General features: G+C 41.4%; 2 protein-coding genes across 3 annotated transcripts; both read left to right on the plus strand.

Annotated features, from left to right (window-relative positions):
• Window positions 1-1,760: 1,760 nt before the first annotated feature.
• Window positions 1,761-13,609, plus strand: LOC134635940 (heterogeneous nuclear ribonucleoprotein L-like). 2 transcript variants are annotated; one of them, XM_063485632.1, is made up of 14 exons: window positions 1,761-1,968; window positions 2,419-2,537; window positions 2,892-3,129; window positions 4,708-4,793; window positions 4,910-5,006; window positions 5,097-5,169; window positions 10,036-10,071; window positions 10,354-10,422; window positions 10,530-10,780; window positions 11,547-11,668; window positions 11,787-11,988; window positions 12,804-12,861; window positions 12,979-13,074; window positions 13,196-13,609. In XM_063485632.1, the coding sequence occupies exons 1-14, from the start codon at window positions 1,885-1,887 to the stop codon at window positions 13,252-13,254; spliced, it is 1,590 nt and encodes a 529-aa protein (XP_063341702.1). In that variant the 5' UTR covers window positions 1,761-1,884; the 3' UTR covers window positions 13,255-13,609. The 2 variants fall into 2 exon arrangements, with proteins under 2 accessions (XP_063341702.1, XP_063341703.1); XM_063485633.1 differs by having other exon boundaries at window positions 1,861-1,968; window positions 3,002-3,129.
• Window positions 13,610-14,927: 1,318 nt separating this feature from the next.
• Window positions 14,928-18,883, plus strand: LOC134635242 (interferon regulatory factor 2-binding protein 1-like). Its single transcript, XM_063484634.1, has 2 exons — window positions 14,928-16,958; window positions 17,987-18,883. The coding sequence occupies exon 1, from the start codon at window positions 15,149-15,151 to the stop codon at window positions 16,931-16,933; it is 1,785 nt and encodes a 594-aa protein (XP_063340704.1). The 5' UTR covers window positions 14,928-15,148; the 3' UTR covers window positions 16,934-16,958; window positions 17,987-18,883.
• The last annotated feature ends 17 nt before the right edge of the window (window positions 18,884-18,900 follow it).

Genomic DNA, 18,900 nt, shown 5'->3' on the forward strand with positions numbered 1-18,900 from the left:
TTTAACAGTTAAAGCAGTAGAGACGAGCTGTTTGCATGTGCGTGGAACTCTAGCGTCATTAACCAGGTTAGCTTATAGCTCACGCTAGCTAACAAGCGAGCAGTTAAAAAGACAGCTGAAGCTGCACAAAACACCCACAAACTTATCTCACTACAACAGGGGTGTCAAACTCAAATACACAGTGGGCCAAAATTCAAAACCGGAACAAAGTCGCGGGCTAACATTAATATTTATTGAAAAAAAAATCTTCCTCCAGATATAAGAATGAATCTTTTCTTATGGACTCAAACAAGTTTTGCTGAAAAACTGAATATGGAACAAGCAAAGCTTAATACTAAACAATATATATATTAGCTGTATAATACCAGTAGGCCAGCTCTAATAGTAATTTGGTATGGCTTCGCGGGCCAAATGTAATTAGGCTGCGGGCCAAATTTGGCCCGCGGGCCAGAGTTTGACACCTATGCACTACAACGTAGCGCCGAAAATATGACTCGCAGCTCGAGCTCTACACAGCTGCTGTAACATAAGACTGACATCCAGCTAACCACAGCTAAAAAGATATTTAGAGAAAACTTACCGTTTCCTCAGGTTACACGAGTTGAGTTGTTTCACGCTGAAAAGTTGGTTTGTTTTGGCTCTCACTGAAAACACCGACACTGCAGACATAGCTGTTCTTTTGTACTGCTTTTAAGCGAAACATTCTTTGTATGTGAGGAAAATGCTGTTCATCCTCTTCAGCTCTAGCGTAGACTCTGCCATGTTTTCACGTTTCTTCTTTCCGTGTGTCCGCTACTTTGAAACGCTTGGGCCGCTCTGCCCGCCACAGTTTTAAACTGGTCATGTGACTGCATGGCCACATCTCATTGGTAAAAAAAGTTACCGGAAACTCCACTGGCGGCATGTTATCTAATGTGTTAAACTATTAATTTTTTCAAAAAGTAACGAGTCGAATTTTGCAAATGTAGCGGAGTAAAAGTACCGTTTCTTCTTCATAAATGTACTCAAGTAAAAGTAAAAAGTATCGTGCAAAAAAGGTACTTTAAAAGTACATTTTTTTCAAAAACTTACTCAAGTAAATGTAACGGAGTAAATGTAACTCGTTACTACCCACCTCTGATCAATGGTCATGGGAATTTGCATAATTATGATGAAGGAACTGACCTCCCAGCCCATTGTTCCTTCAGTGGGCTGGTTTCAGTCATTATGCAAATGTACTGTTTATAAGATTGGGGAAACCTGCAGTCAGCTGAGACTGAAGAAGTCACTTGGATGAGTGACGAAACGTTTCTCCCACAAAACGCTACGTCCAGATGAACAGATTCAATTTTTGGAGATTTACTTTCCTGGATGATTGAGAATGCATCAAGACGTACAACTTTTTAGGCTCAAGTTTCTAAATGTTCTGTTTTTCACTGTTTTTTGATTGTAGATTAAAATCAAACTAAATTAAAGCGTTTTTCATACAATCATTGGTTCTAAAACATGAACAAAGGGATCAACTCCACCTCCTGTCATGACATTAATAATTGACAGGCAAAAGTGACCAATAGGAACATGCTAAGCGCGAGCCACTTTGTTGTTGCATTCAAAGGTCATCATGGGAAAAAGAAGCTTCATAGCACATTAGTTGAAACGACTTTTTTTTTTTTTAATGTTGAACGGACATTCACAGAGAGAAAAATGTTTAGTCATTCGAATCATCGTCTCACATGCATAATAAAATATGACTTTTATGGGAAAAGGAAGTCTCCGGTCTTACACCGTGGAAGTCTAGAGTGGTTTATTGAAAATAGAGCCGTTGCTGATGGTTATCGAAATACCATCCCGTTTTTCCCACGTATCTGGAATGCAGCAATAGGCCGGCACAGGGGACAGGACAACATGGCTGCTTCTGCGGGCCGATACTACGGAGAAGGTGGCAGAGCAACGAAAAGACAGAAAACTGAAGACGGAGGAATGACAACGGTAAGTGTTTCCTTCTGACTCCAGTAGTTGGTGTTTTAGTATGCTTAAATGGGCTAGTTTTGTTTATCTAAGAAACAAATATACTTTGTAACAAAAGTAGTGCTTGTCTCACCGCTAGCCAAAATTAAGTAGCTAACTAGCTAGCCAAACCAAACAAGCCAATGGTATGGTCGATTTCGTTTAAACGACAGTAATTGCATGTTTATTGTGTAATATGAAATAGCTGTTAACACAATAACACAATTTCACTGTGTGTACAGATGGAAGACACGTTTTAGTTTCAGTGTTGCAAAAAACTGTTGCAGTTTAATGTCAGTTTCTAACGCAAATCCCCAGTGCGGTTATTGTTAAAGGGCTGATTGACACAGGTTGGCTGTTTTGTGTTGTTTATGTCTCAGCAAACATCTTGCGTTTCCTTTTTTTTTTTTTTTTTTTAAATTTAAAAAATAGGAGAGCTACGATGACCCTCACAAACCGCTCCCCTCCCCGGTGGTGCATATCAGGGGTTTGGTGGACGGTGTCATGGAGGCTGACCTGGTGGAAGCCCTGCAAGAGTTTGGCACTATCAGGTAAAAGCTGAACACACTTAAAATGAAGCTTCTCTATCGTGTTTGTTGCATTCAGTGGACTGAGATTGGTGAACATGTCTGATGTCAACCATACACTCCCGTATGTTCCACAGAATATTAATAACTAACAAAAAAAAGGTATCGAGCTGATTTAAATGTTGGTTCTTGTTAATTTCATATTCCCTAACTCAATTTATAACACTAGTTTAGGTTTGATAAGTTATAGGCAAAGTAAGTTTGCTTGTAACTAAATTCAAGTTGTGTAGTTTTAAAATTAATAGGCTGATTGTGCCTTTATTCATTAAACATGGTTAAGTGTGGGAACTATAAATCTTTCTCTTGCTTAATGTCTAGTTTTGTGGTTATGATGCCCAAGAAGCGGCAGGCCCTGGTGGAGTATGAGGACATGAATGGCTCCTGCAATGCTGTTACTTATGCTTCAGAGAACCAGGTTTACATTGCAGGTCACCCTGCCTTCATCAACTACTCAACTAGTCAGAAGATTTCCCGACCAGGAGACTCGGATGACACTCGGAGCGTCAACAATGTGCTGCTGCTCACAATTATAAACCCCATCTATCCCATTACCACGGTAATGTAAAAGCATCTTCTTATCATTTATTATTGTATATTCCCACAGATCATTCAGTGAATTCATTGTTAGATATCAGGTATCTGATAATGCTAGTCAGATAATCCATTGAAAATCCCCAAAAGTTGATTCTGTTCATCTGGATGCAGCGTTTTCAGTGGGAGAAACGTTTTGTCACTCATCCAAGTGACTTCTTCAGTCTCAGTTGACTGCAGGTTTCCCCAATCTTATAAACAGTACATTGAGTACCATTCACAGAGAGTTGGGGAATGGCTGCAATTACAGCATTGTAAGATGGTGAAAGATGTACCCTTAGGCCCCCTCCTCGATTCAGAGATGGTCTTTCCCTTTTCACTTAAATGGCCTCCTTGACTCCGCGCTCAAACCAGCGCGGAGTCAACAAAAGGATGTGTACATCCTCATCATTGAAAGAGTGTCCACTGGCCTGTAGGTGTAAATAGACTGCGGAGTCCTGGCCTGACGAGGTAGCTCTTCTGTGCTGTGTCATCCACTTCGCCAGAGATTGTTTGGTTTCCCCGATGTATAAATCATGGCAGTCGTCTTGGTACTTAACAGCGTACACTATATTACTATGTTTGTGTCGGGGGACCCGATCCTTGGGGTGGACTAATTTTTGGTGCGGTGTGTTTTGGGGTTTGAAAGCCACGGAGATGCGGTGTTTAGAAAAAATGCGTTTCAGGTGTTCTGATACTCCTGACACATATGGGATCACTACAGGTTTTTGCTTAGATAACTGTTGTCCTTCTCTCCTGGATCAGCTGGAGCCGAAATCATTGAAAATGTTGCAAGAGGCACACAGTGGAAAAGTCCAATTTCATGACCTGAAGTAATGGAAATCAGGGCTGTAAAATTATAAAAATATTTCTTTATTTATTAACTTCCGAGTCTGTAATCAGTGGCACCTAGAGTAAATGCAGTTAACCTTGCATTAATGTAATGTTTCTGCTCTAGCTGTTGCCTCTTGGTCCCTGCTGACCAGTCTACAGCTGTATATGGTAGCTGTGCTGGTTAGTTTCCTTGCCTGTATCCTACAGACCCAATCAGAACTTCACATCATTCCATCTTAAAGAATGTTAACTATCCCCAGCTTAATGAAAACAGTTTGTATTGTAATGTTTTAAAAAAAAAAACATCAGAAAGAGATATGTGAAATAGTTATATTAACATTCCTGAAATGTATTTGTAATTATATAATTTTATATGATTCCAGCTGCTCTAATGAAAGTACTTGTGCTGCTGTGATCTATTCCTTATACATCTCATTAAATACTGAGATATATGTCATATGTTCTTATCCACCCTAAAAATACCTGTATGAGTTTTGTCTCATACATCTGGTCCTGCTCCACTGCTTATCTTTGCTGGTCTCTACAATACTCGTCACTACTATCATCAGTGTCTTTTCCCCTTTGATGTCGTTTAAAAAAATCTAGTTCTTTGACTTTGGGTAAGCGCTTTCAAAGCACTGTGTGTTTGTGTTTTAAAGGTGAAATGTATGTTGTCACATAAAGTATTGTCACTATAGCGATGTATCAATCTGTCTGTGTAACCCTACAGGATGTACTCTACACTATTTGTAACAACTGTGGCCCTGTACAGAGGATTGTCATCTTCAGAAAAAACGGTGTTCAGGCCATGGTCGAATATCCTTTTAGATCATGTTCTTTTTTTCTGCTCCCACTCAGAAACATCAGTATGTTTCTACATGAGCATTTAAACCTTTATGCAGTCAGACCTCCCCTTAACTCACTGCTTCCACATTTGATTCGGTCCAAAGTGCCCAGAGGGCTAAAGCCTCTCTTAACGGGGCAGACATCTACTCTGGCTGTTGCACCCTAAAGATTGAATATGCCAAGGTAAGTGTCTAACCACCCTTTGTAGCTCGAGTGTTAATATCAGGTGCTTGTGAGAAGAAAATCATTTTCATCTTGCCATCCTTTCTATAGCCAGCACGCCTCAATGTCTTCAAGAATGACCAGGACACATGGGACTACACAAATCCCAACCTGAGTGGCCAAGGTAACGTGTAGCCCCTGCCTGTCCCTCCCTCTTTTTTTTCTTTCTCTTTTCCTCTCATGGCATTGTATGGGATGGTTAGGGTTCTCTGCCTCCAGGGGTATTGCCTTTGATCACAGACGAATGGTTTCTTTGACCATGCAGCTCAGCCCTGTCAGAGGCAGTATTCCTGTGATGCCTTCACAGTCTTCGTGCATTTTCTCGCCACACAGCAGGCACAATGTAAGGGCATGAGGAGCAACCTCCAGGGCAGCTGACATTAATTATAGGTTCATGCATGTGAAAAGCCCATCGCACTAATCACAGCAGCATAAGCAGGCACACCATTCTTCACATAGGTTCACATTCCCTGTAGAGCATGTCACAGCTGCACAATCTCACATCTCTGCCAACTGTAATCCAGTGAACACAGCAGAGGCTGTTACACCAGTTAACCTTTAAAACATAGTGGAGATTTTGTCAGAATTAAATTAGGCTTCCTGCTTTCTAACTGAGTGTCCTTGTTGGACCTGTAGAAGGCATGTGATGATGGGTTTCAAATGTTGGCCAGACTTTGCAGGCTGGAAGGTTGTTGGGTGTTAGCATTGACAGCAGAGACAGTATGTGTCATATAGGGCTGTGCGATATGACCAAAATCTCATATCCCGATATAAAACATTTATCGTTGCGACAACGATATTTATAACAAAAATATTACATTTTCTGTCAATTCTGTGAATCTCGGGCAACTCGACTTGCGTGAAGTGTTTTCAGCTCGGCGTCGTGTACCTGGAGTCGAGTGTTACATAAGTTGAAACGGACACAATTTTTCCTTGTGAGTATTTATTACACGGCGTGCTGCAGGGAAAAGCCTGTTCTAAGGTTTGCTTTTTTAGCACCTGACGGCTCTTTTTAGCTTCTCATCCGTAAACACTCTGCATACTATTTCACGTGATTCACTGTATTTTGAAAAATTTCAACAGCTTTATTGTGAAAGGTTTATGTAGAAAATAAGCAAGCGGACGGCGGAGCCATGCGATGGTTTTACCGTTGTTGTTGCTAACGACAACGCATAAAAACAGTCGCATGTCCGTCCGTAGTGTAGAGAAAGAGAGAACTTTAAGAAATTCTACAGTGACCATCAAAACGATGAAAAAATATTGCCATAAACAGTTTATTTTGTGACACCACGAAACAAACGATAGCGTAAAATGAAACGATAGGCATTTTCATATCGTTATATCGAACAGTCCTAGTGTCATAGTGTGAGACTTAATTTTTTAATTAATTTTCGATGAATGGTTTTCACACGCGTCAAGTATATGATCACTTTTAACCAAAAAAACAAAGTGACAGTTAACACTATGGAAAGTGATGTGAGCTTAAAGATGGGTTAAATGCAGATTTCATGTGTTATAATCTTGGTGGAACCCAAGATAATTAGCATTTCATGAAATAAATCAAATAAATAGTAAAGCTCCAAAGTTCAGTGTTCCTAATGTGTTTTGCGTACCTTGAGTATTGACGAAATGTTAGGGCCAGCTCTAGCAAAATTGATGTAGAATGAAAATGGCTACCTTTTTGGGTAATTATATAAGATTTTTCATGCTTAAACATGAGTGTTGCTGCACTGCCAAGTCTGTGACCAGTTTAATACTCTTGGCTGTTCAGATGTCACGGTAGCTGGAAAAAGACAATTCACCTTGATCACAAAGACCCTACTGCTGCTGTTTGTTCATTTGTTGTTTTTTTGTTTAAACCTGATCACAGGCACATGCTTTACTTTGGTGCAGTTGTCTGATGGAGAATTTATATTTTTCACTAGACACTGTAAAAGGTGTAGTTACTTGTCTGACACAGAGCCAGAACCACAACATGTACATTGCAAGTTTCATACAGGTTTTTGACATCATGTCCTCGTAAGAAAGTTTTTGATATTGCATAGCTTGCACTGCCTTACGACCTAGAGGTACTCCTTGTGTCCTCACAGTGCAGAATCATACAGGCTTACCTCAACCTCTAAGCAGACACAACGGCTTCTACAGCTACAGCATAACAGCAACCACAACTAATGTAAATCTGCTTTGTGGCATACTGTACGTCGGACACAGTGGGGCATCAAATACCGGAACACAACCTCAACTCGGTACTCCCTTATTCCAAGCTCATCACCACCACCTGACATGGGAATCCATTTCATTTTTGATGGTGGGCAGTAGCCACCATTTTCAGATTGAGGGACAGAAATACTCGAAGGCCATGCGAACAGACACCCCGCATATCCACTACAGACTGATGTTGTAGATTGATAAGCATCTACTACCATCACTTTACCAGTACAGTACATGCCATCTGCAGAGCTCCGAGGAGTCCCCACTTTGACACAACACATTGACGATGAGGGTGGGGGTCAGCTGTGTGGCCATAGCGACCACACCTCCCAACTGTTGGGATGTGCTTACCCTAACACAACCACAGGAAGCAACAAAGGAGTTTTCAGACACACTCAGCCTGACCAGGGAACAGATGACACCACATACGGGGGCGGTATACAAAAAAGAGGCCATGCTCCTCATCTCTACCTTCCTGTGCCGAACACCACATGACAACACAGCGATCCGAATATCCAAGGCAACATACAGCTGAACTGCTATGACAGCACATCATATTTCTAGTGACTTATTGTCAAGCACTAGATGCTTTTTTTCACTTTGCAAGTGGCTGACAGCTATTAAACCAAATAAACGACATCAAGTGAGTGCCATTTTTACACAAGAAGAAATATCCATGGGGGGGCCCATGAAGACACAAGCATCAGACACCTATCAAGCATACAAGCACAGAGGCAAACAGATTACAGATCTTTCCCAAAGCTGTCTGCATTTATGGACTCTGGTGTTCTGTTTTATTTATTTATTTATTTTGTTTGGTTTTTTTTCCTGTACCTTCCTTCCCATTTCCCTCCTCCTCTTTGTGCTATTCTTGTGTTGTTTCTGCATTGTTTTCATTTTTCCTTTTTTTTTTTTTTTTTTTTTTTTTTTTTTTGCTGCACTGGCCCATAGTGATGCCTTTAACGCCTCCCGTGTGATGCAGGTTTGGCTCAGTGTGTCTGTGGACTGACAGCCCACTCAATCGGTGCATATGTCCTGCTTTATGGTCAGAGCACGGTAAGCTGGAAATGAGCCTCTAATAGCACAATTTCCAAAAACAGAGCGGCAGCAAGTCAAAACCCAACATGGACGCATGGAAGTACTTTTCTCTCTGGTGGTGGAGATGCAAGGAAGGAAGGAAAGAAGAAAGAAAAGACAAGAAGAGGGAGAATGAGTTGAGGCTGGAGTCAGAGATTGGCGAGTAGCATCCTTGCTGAAGACTGCCCCCTTTCTTCTCACTGTGTCCCATGCTCCATGTATGGTGCTGTAAGTACTGAAATAAATGAATAATCTAACTTCATGGTTAACAGTTCAAAAGTATTGTGGGGAGAAATTGCATACTGTTGATTTAAATTGGGAGATGGAGATGTCTTTTATGTAATAGTCACGTAATTCATTTTAAAGAGTACAATTATAGGTTGCTGCAGTACAACACATGAACCGCGCAGTTGTAAAAAATCTTTGATCTTGACCTGTGTGTGTAGAGTTGTGTTTTGGATGAGAGGTTAAAAGTCTTCACAAAACTTCACAAAGTCCAGTCGATTTCAAAGCATTTTAGACTGTAGTATGAGATAAAAATTTCAAATGTGAGTCACAAGGCAGATCTTTAACTTCTTTTTTTTTTTTTTATATATATATATGTGAAATTTGGTTATCATGCATAATGACACAACAACATGGGAGATGATTTGTAAGGATGTAATGGAACCAAGTTTTTCTTCTTCTTTTTTTTTTTAAATCAAATATATATATTGATGCTTATATTTTTGGAAAATAAGACTTGACACCTGGTGACTCCTTCCAGATTTCTCAACTCGCATTGCTAGTTTTTCCACAGGGAGTGCCTTCAATTCACGGTCTGCAATCAGAGGCAACACATTTGAGAAATTATTTTTAGTATGCTTAGATAGGATTTTACACTAGTTGTAGTAGTTTTCTTTTGTCATTTTTATTGTATATGCAACAAATGCACTTTGAAAACAGAACATGCATGCAGTGGAAGAAGGGGGGGGGGGGGGGGGGGGGGGGGAGCATATAGCCAAAATAATTCTAGTTCACTTACCAGATGTGGAATAAGTGAAGTACTAAGAATAAATATTTCTGTCAGGCCAATGTAGCTGTCCAACATGGCCAACACTGTGATTGTGAAACTGTCCTTGACACTAGGATTATGGGTGTGCTTGAGTGCCATGCCAGATGTTCTGATGTTTAGGTTTAAATGCACCATTGAAAGCATTTTACATATGTAGCCTTTGCAAAACAGTCTCTCAAAATTTCCCCATTTTGGCACTACTTTGGTTTTAAACAAGCTGAAGAACCTAAATAGAGCTTCCACATGAAGACCTTCATTTGCAGCCTGTAAATAAACAAACATGTGGCGGAAATGATTGTTTACCACGGATGATGTGCACATAGTGACAAAATTATTACTGAGAACTTGATGGTTTACATAAGTTTTCACCATGTTATTAGTTTCAGTGCTTGATGTTTTTTCACTCCTCATGTTATATCTGTGTCCTGGCTTGTAATAAATGTATACTGATATTCAAATAGTTTTCAATAAAACAGCAGGTGCTGCTCTTAGCACATTGCGAATTTTACTCTTTGATTTTCTGTTTTAATGTCTCTATTCCAAACAACTGAGCATGTGATGAAATGTGTTTATACAGTGTTGCCAGATTGCTACTTTTTTTTCATGTTGTTTTATTGGATTTGACGTGTGTCATGTGTACCTGCACAGATGCTGATGGTGAAGGCAATTGGAACAATTCACAAGGTGTGTGTGCTTGTAGTAGAATGGCAGATGTAAGACTTTAAAATTTGAACGCTATCTTTCAAAGTCACTGTGGAAACAGAAAATCTCCATTATGTCACCTGTAAAACCTGCAGACTGTTTGAACACTTTTTAAAGATTTCAGGCCCTTCAGTTGCATGCCATTCACAAACATGTCCCTTAGCATGTTGTGGCCCATGCAAGGTACCTTTGAGACACGTGGTAAAGAAGCTGTTTGATGGGCAACTCTTTTTTTTTTTTTTTTTTTTTTAAAATCTATTATAGATCCCAATGCCAATCCTAACAAACGGCAGAGGCAGCCTGCTCTTCTGGGCGATCACCCACCTGATTATGGTAAACATCGCATAATCAAATTAGTGTGACATGTAGAAAAATGGACACTGCTCAAAATCTGTTACAATTATGTTTTTTTTGTTTTGTTTTTTTCCCCCCATTTTAAGGTGGACCACAGGGAGGTTATCATGGCTACAACGATGACAGCTATGGCCCCCCTCCTCCCCATCGTATGGGGCCAGGCATGGGTGGGCGTGGTCGGGGTAACCAGCGCTACGGTCCTGGATATGGACCGCCACCGCCTGAGTACGGTCCTCACGCTGACTCTCCAGTTCTTATGGTATATGGCCTGGAGCCCTCTAAGATCAATGCTGACAAGGTCTTCAACATCTTTTGCCTGTATGGCAATGTAGAGAGGGTAAGTGAAAGCTGACTGAAGCATCAAGTCATTGTTTTGCTGTTAGACCCCATAAGTGAAGGACGTTTATAATATTTTGCCATCTTTCCAATAACTGAAAGGGGCGCAAAGAAGATTTGCAGACACATGACCGCTTAGCACGCGATACTAACTTGTCAGCCATTTTGGTCGTGTAATCTTTAAACATTTTTTGAATACGATCACTTGAGAACAAGGCGATGCAGAATTTTGAAACTGATATATAAACTGATATATCCTTCTAGCTGTATCTGCTAGGAGGCCGAGGGGTAGCACTGAATGCCGCCAGTGTTTTCTTTCTTCTTTTTTTTTTTTCACTGAGGGCCAAATTCCAGTTTGCCCAGATGATCTTTTTTGGATAAAGCTTTCATTTCTCTAATGGTAGGTAACACCTCACCTGCTAAGAGGGACAGATTGCTTGTTATCCAAAGCCAGCCAACTGGCTAATCTCATTGTGCTTGATAGCTAACATTGCTAACAATAGCAAAAAAAAAAAAAGCCTGTTGGTTGTTGATGTTAGTGGGCTCCATTTCTAAGCTACTATGTGCTGGTGTGGCTTACTGTTAATGCTGGAAGTGGGAGAAAGACAAGTCCATCCTTCAGACAATCTGAAGGTCTTTTTTGTTTGTTTTGAAAGGTAAAGTCCCATTGCAAGGAGGTGTCGGCACAAAAGTCATCATAAAAAGTTGCATGTTTAAATACTGTGTGTACTGCTGGGTAATATTGCTTTGGTCTATTTTTCTTTCAGGTCAAGTTCATGAAGAGTAAACCTGGAGCAGCAATGGTGGAGATGGGAGACTGTTACTCTGTGGACAGGGCCATTACTCATCTGAACAATAACTTCCTTTTTGGACAGAAACTCAATGTTTGGTAAGAACAGCTCTCTGAAACAATTTAGAAACATCAGCACAGACTTTTAGAGATAAATTTCTCCCTTAAAAAAAAAAACAGAAAACAGATGCAAGACCTCTGGCCTTATTTCTTTCAGTGTGTCCAAGCAACAGGCTATTGTGCCAGGACAATGCTACCAGTTAGAGGACAACACAAGCAGCTTTAAAGATTTCCATGGATCACGCAACAACCGCTTCACCTCACCAGAGCAGGCGGCTAAAAACCGAATCCAGCATCCGAGCAACGTCTTACACTTCTTTAATGCACAACCCGACATCTCTGCTGAGATCTTTAATCAGGTAAAAAAAAAAAAAAAGTAACAAAGGTTGCTATCTGTGATGGCCAAAAGCATCCATCCAGTGTTGCCAACTTAGCGAGTTTTCAGACCCCTTAGCGACTTTCTTTCTAAAAAGCGACTAGCGACAAATCTGGCGACTTTTTCTGGTGTTATTGGAGACTTATGATGACTTTTTCACGTGAAAGCACGTATCACTCTTACACTCAACAAGCAGCGGGTGCTGCCGTGGGCACCTCGCCCGTGTGAAAATGCTCACAAGCGGCAGGTAGTCCTCACGCAGCAGTCGCCCTGAGCTGATGTCAGAGCAGGAGATATCGCGCATGAGCGAAGCCGCTTTAAGAATCAAATCTTGTACATCCGATTTCAACTGAAGCTGTCTGGTGAGGCTTGCTATGTCCAATTTGATTGTTAATGGTTAAAAATGTTCTTTTACTGTTACTTTTTGTGGATCAAAAGGTTTAAAACTAGTTAAAAAGACACACACACACACACACCAAAACGGTAACTCCGCCAGAGTGCCTATTTCGGGTCACTTTTGCAGGTCCCAAATCCGGATAAAGGAGGAGGGTTGGAATTATTTTTTTAGGGTGGTTGGTTTTTTTTAAACTCACTTTATGTCTCTTCCACAATGTTATTTCTCTCTCCTACAGCGTCTGTTACAATTACATAGGTAGGACCAATTATGCAAAGCAGGCGATGATGTAATTTAGCGACTTATAGCGACTCTTAGGACAGCCAATAGCGATTTTCCTTGCTGAGGAGTTGGCAACACTGCATCCATCTCACATTTTCACTGAAACGCGTTTCTGTGCTCAGGTCTGTGATGAACTTGGAATCAAGAGGCCCACAAGTGTGAAACTTTTCACTGGAAAGAGTGAGTAATATGTTGTCACTAAAGTTATTATCTCATTATTTGGTTGTGCTGTTGTGTACTAACTGCTTTTTAATACAGAAGTGTTATTCAGCATGGTAATGTCATGTGATTTGACAGGTGAGCGCAGTTCATCTGGCCTGCTTGAGTGGGAATCCATCAATGATGCCATGGAAGCACTAGCTATGATGAACCATTATCAGATGAAAAACCCTAGTAAGTATTTAACATGTAGATCAACAAGCCAACGTGGTTCTTGGTATGTTGTACTTTTGAACCCTTAATGACATTTTCTACATTTTATGATGAAAGTTTTCTTCTGGCTTCTATGTTCTAGGTGGGCCTTACCCTTATACACTGAAGCTGTGTTTCTCGACTACACACCATGCCAACTAAATCTTCCTTGAAACCATTTGTAATGTTTTCTGTCTTTGGATAGAGTATACTGCAGTTCTGTTTCACGTACCATTAAAGCTGTGTTGACAATAATTAGGATTAACGTGCTTTAGAAAATGTTACTTAAATTATAATTTTTTTAAAATAATTTATTTTACTTTTACCATGTTCTTCAACTTGTTGTTTATTTTGTATGTTCACAACACTACGTTTGATCGCCCCCCACCTTCTGTCTTTTGGTTATTAAATAAAGCCAACAGTAACCATAATGTTGCTAATAATTTAACAAGTGTCACATAATCAGAGATTGTGTTGTATCATTTCTTCAAATCCATTCTTGAAAATAAAATGCATTCTGTCAAATTAGTTTTATTCATATTGCTCCAGTTCAAACTTACAGTGTAAAGCACCTTGAGATGACTCTAAGTCAAATACCCGACAATGTTATAGAGAAAACTACAACAATCAGACTATTTCTTGTAGCCAAGCACTTGATGATAGTGGGAAGGAAGAAATCCCTTTTAACAGGAAGAAACACCTGGCGGGAAGAGATCTACTTCAGCTGGCTGGGGATTGTAGGGAGGGGATAGTTGTCATAACATCAAATATACAAGCACTTGTATAAAATGAAGAGATATGGGTATAAATTGGATTAATCCTGTTCTGTGTGTGTGGACCTGACCCAAGTGGATGATTAAAGAGTCTGATAGCGGTGGGAAGGAATGACTTCCTGTAATGTTCCCTCAGACAGCTAGGTTGAAGGAACCTGGTGCATCTTTCTTACTGCCTGTCCTATCTGCCCTGCAGGTGGGCAAAGTTGCTGCTCAGAGCTGTGTACCTGAGACCGTATAGGAATATCCACTCTCACTGACAACAGAAAAAACAATCAGCTTTCAGCTCACAAGGATTATTTACTGACATCATTTTTGAACTTTGAGCATAGGTAATATGAACATTCATTATTGTAACTTTTTATACATCTCAAGAAATAGGTATAGAAAAATATACCCTGGGATTTGTTCACTGCAAACCTATTTCTATCGTCCTTATAAGATTATTCTCCAGAGTTATTCTCCTATTAAAAAAAATAAATAAAAATATATGTTGTAGAAGAATCAGTTTTCCTGTTACCACTGTGAGAGAGACGAATCTTAATGCAAAGTACATCGTTCCCACTGGAGATTTTCGCTATGTGACCTCTCATCATGCCAGTGAATCTGAGTTTGAAAACTGTCACGTCTGTGCAGGAAGTGGAGTATATTTATTTATTTATTTATTTTAGATAATATGTCTCCAGCATTACAGCACCAAGACTGGCTGTCCTCTGTTAATCAAAGTAACCGCAACACAAGCCATGTTTTCTGTCTCCCATCCCAAAACAAACCAGCTCCAGTTAAACTGAGGTTTCACAGAAAAACGTGTCCGACTAGCGTCAGTGTCTCCGCTACTTATGTATCTTGTCGCCAGTAAAGTAGTCCCTCTGAATTTTTCCCTTTAATAATTGTTTACAACTGTTCTGTTTCTATGTGGTCTGATTACTTTCTTGCTCAAAATAAATTTAATATTAAAAATCTAGAAAATAAGAAACAATGGCTTTAAAGAGAAACTACGTCTCCCATAGTGCTCTGAGCACTGGCCGCGTAGGTGTTTCCGGTGTCTTATAACATTTTACTTCCTTCCACACAGGCTGACACGAACAAACGAGAAAGAAGACGTCGTTAAGTTTTAAATGTTACCGCCAGTACTCGGATTTTGAACTTAGTTTTTTGTTATTTTCTGTTGTAAAATTCGCGGTATGTGGCGAATGGTGTCGGAGGACTGAAGAATCGCTGCAAAACGTAGTCCGTAACGTGTAGGCCTCCGAAGAAAGTTTGGTCGAGGGCCTGTAAACAACATGTCCTCCGCCTCGCAGTCTTCCTCGAGACGGCAATGGTGCTACCTCTGCGACCTGCCCAAGATGCCTTGGGCTATGCTGTGGGAGTTCAGCGAAGCTGTATGCCGGGGTTGTGTCAACTACGACGGCGCAGACCGGATAGAACTCCTCATTGAAACTGCCAGGCAGCTGAAGAGCACTCACGGAGTTTTAGACGGCAGGTCCCCCGGTCCACAGCAGGGCAAACCCAGCTCTGCTGGGCCCCTTGAAGCGGGGCGGCATCACGGAGAGCGTGTAGACCGGGGGAGGGGTGAGTATGGGGCTTCTTCTCGCCTCCCCAATGGTCTGCACAGAGCTGAAGATGTAGCTTTGTCAGAGGGCAGCCGACAGAGCCCGAACACTCGTCGGGCTATGCCTGGGGTAGTTTCTAGTCTTCATAACACCATACCCCATGCCTTGATAGCTCAGGGGCTAGTAGCAACAGCTTCTCATGGGATTTTAACCCCATTAACAAGCACGAGAGCTGGGGCCGCTCCTATTGCCGTCTCAGCTGGCCCCATAATAAGCGACAGTGGCAGAAGACAAGCTGTGTCCCTGGGTATGGGACCTAGCACTTCTACTCTAGTGGGCATAGATCCGGCAGTGTGGAGGAACAGTGAAGTAATGGCTGAACTGAATGAGGTGGCTCGTAGTAGAGTGGAAGGCTGGCCTAACCGTCCCAAAGCAGTTCGGGATGTGCTGGTAGCTCTCAGCAGCTGTGTCCCCTTCAATGTGCGCTTCAGGAAAGACCATAATCTGATGGGGCGTGTTCTGGCCTTTGATGCTAGCGCTACTCCAGAGTTTGAGCTGAGGGTGTTCGCGGAGTATCCCTCTGGCTCTGGAATGATCTACTCAGGAGTTCCAGATCTGGTCAGGCAGATGTTCCGTGACTCTGCCAAAGATGCTGGTAAGGCAGTAAACTCTGGGCTGCGCTACGTGGAATATGAGAAACGGCAAGGCACCGGAGACTGGCGTGGGCTGTCTGAGCTGTTGAATGATGGTGTGCGTATGTTTAAAGAGCCTCCAATCCCAGAGGTTCTGCCACAGCCAGACCCAGTGCTGTCTTTGGCAGCTCCTGGACGCCCCGGACCAGCCAAGGGCACAACCAGGCGCCGAAAGGCTTCTCCAGGCTCTGAGAACGGAGAGAGTGAGGGAAGGGCCGAACACCCTGTGAGGGAGCCCTGGCCCCGGGGCACGTACTCAGGCATGGAACCTCTTCCTGGCATGGCCGTACCTCAAGAGGGCCCACCTCGTCTACACAACCAGCCTTCACCCATCTCAGCACTTATGGGAGTGGCAGATGGCCTGAGCTCCAGTCACATGGCCAGAGAGAGCCCCAGTATGTCCACAGCCCACTCCTCCTCAGCTGGGCGCCCCACGAGCAGCAGCCCCTCGACTCCCTCCACCTCAGTCTCCCAGGCAGCTGTAGGGCAGGGTCTGAGCACTGGAGGACAAAGTAACAACACAAACACTGGGGAGTCTACAAGTAGCACCCCAGGCACCCTGCTTTGCTGCACCCTCTGCAGAGAGCGCCTGGAGGACACTCACTTTGTCCAGTGTCCCTCAGTCCCGCACCACAAGTTCTGCTTCCCCTGCACCCGAGGGTTCATCCGCAGCCAAGGTCAAGGAGGAGAGGTGTACTGCCCCAGCGGAGAGCGCTGCCCCCTGGCCGGATCCACTGTGCCTTGGGCCTTCATGCAGGGTGAGATCTCAACCATCCTAGCTGGAGAAGGAGATGTGACAGTAAAGAAGGAGAACGACCCTTGACCCTCCATCCTTTTGGCAGTGAATGGTGAGAAAAACCTGAGAGGAGCAGACCTCTTTGTTTTATAGCAGAACTTTATCAGTGAGTGTTAAAGCAACTATCAAAAGCAGTTAAAAATAAATAAAAATGGCAGACAAGTGCAGGCATATGGTTTCACATCTGCTTTTATTAAATAGGGTAACTGCAGCCCAAATTGTTTAACAAATTATATATATATATATATATATATTTGTTAAACAATTTGTGTGTTAATATTTCTTCAACACTATTCTAAGAAATTAGAATATCTTTGGTTGTAGATGTCAGACAAGGTTTTTGTTTTGTTTTTTGACCAAATTGGGGGGAAAAAAATAATTTGTAGGTGCTAGCTTTGCCCAACCAATTTCTCTGATGATTTCAGTGACACTGTTGAGTTACTTTCAACTCTTCCTTGTCACGAGGGGTCACTATGCCACATGCAACCCGAAAATGTATTTGTGTCTCTGGCTGGAATTGAACTAAGCAAATGTGTAAACTGCTACACTAGTGATTTCAGTGTTAGAAATGGCTGAAATCTCCTCATGACAACTTGATAGTTTTGCTGAAGTTGTGGCACACCCCCATCATCAGGTCTGAGGTGCTCATATGACTTGGCCAGAGCTCAGACAGATCTAAAGTGATGGAATAATACATGACTAAAACTTTGACTTCTGACAAGTGTTAGTGTATGTTAGGCATTAGACAACCTGATGTCTCGTTGGAGATTTCATGTAATCCCAGACTGACTCCATGATGCTGTGAGCAGGGCTCTGTGGGGGCACACCATCTGTGGCACAACTTTGTGTTTCTTAAAAATTCATCTACATGAGCCTTGTAAATTTTTTAGCCTCTTTGTTCTCTTTTAGAATGATATCAGATATCTTCTTGATGTTACTGTGTGAAGAGAATATTTTTGAATGTGGAGTTACCTATATGTATTAGATGCATCTCAATATCAGGTCTGAGCTGTGGGACAAAGAATCCCTGTGTCACTCTGCTGTTTTATATTCTTACATGGCTTTCTTCTTTTTCCACAGTGGATTAAAACACAGTGAAAGCACTTACCTATAATCTCAAGCAGAGGTCCACTTTGGCTGTAGTTCATCATGTGTGCCTCCAAGAGCCAAATAACTCTGAAGCCCAGGAGGACCACTACACAAAGACCGTTAACTCGAGACAAGACTCACTCACGAGAGGAGGGAAATGTCTGCGCATCGGGGCTGCATCGTGATCGAATCAAGTCTCGACCCAATCTCTCTCCATCCTTTTTTAAAAAAACAAAAAAAAAAATCTATTTATTTTTTTTCCTAGTGTGGTAGAGGCCTCATTTCAAAAAGCCCAGGATTAAAAGCACACACTTTTTTTCTTTTTTTTGCAGTTTTTGTGTTTTGTTTTGTTTTTTCCCCTAACAATGACAATCTGATCTTTTTTTGTTGTTGGTTTTTGCATCCTGTCTGACACAGATGCAGGATACTTTTTACATGGTTTGACAGAATGATGAAATTCTTTAAAAAACGAATGTTCAAAAAATGTTAAAACCATTGGGTCCTTAAAGCCAAGGGGAGAAAAATGTAAACCTACAATACATCACTTGTTATTCTCTTTATATTGTGTGTCAAAAATGTGAATTTTCTTTCAATATGGCTATGTAATTTCTATTTTTGATACAATACAAATTTCTATGTATTTGTTTATAGTGATGAGAAGACCAAAGATGGCTTCATGCTCAATGTAATTTTATTGTATTGTAGCTGTGTATGCTGTATTCACTGATAACCCTGGCATCAGTCACTAATTAGTTCTTCTATCATACAAGTAAGCTTGTTTTGTCTATTTACTTTTTGAATTCTATGTATGGTAAAATTATTAGCATCACAATCTTCAATGGTTAACCCACATACTCATGTGATCTTAACAGGTCAATTCTACAATAAATGACAATGTAGTTAAA

Source organism: Pelmatolapia mariae, linkage group LG10_11 (genome assembly GCF_036321145.2).
Source record: "Pelmatolapia mariae isolate MD_Pm_ZW linkage group LG10_11, Pm_UMD_F_2, whole genome shotgun sequence".
Classification (NCBI taxonomy): Eukaryota; Metazoa; Chordata; class Actinopteri; order Cichliformes; family Cichlidae; genus Pelmatolapia; species Pelmatolapia mariae.

Excerpts from the sequence above, each read along its gene's own strand:
- LOC134635940 (XM_063485632.1), top strand. The coding sequence starts at position 1,885 with ATGGCTGCTTCTGCGGGCCGATACTACGGAGAAGGTGGCAGAGCAACG. Across the intron at positions 3,130-4,707 it reads CCATCTATCCCATTACCACG|GATGTACTCTACACTATTTG; the intron begins GTAATGTAAAAG and ends GTAACCCTACAG. Across the intron at positions 10,781-11,546 it reads TGTATGGCAATGTAGAGAGG|GTCAAGTTCATGAAGAGTAA; the intron begins GTAAGTGAAAGC and ends TTTTTCTTTCAG.
- LOC134635242 (XM_063484634.1), top strand. The coding sequence starts at position 15,149 with ATGTCCTCCGCCTCGCAGTCTTCCTCGAGACGGCAATGGTGCTACCTC.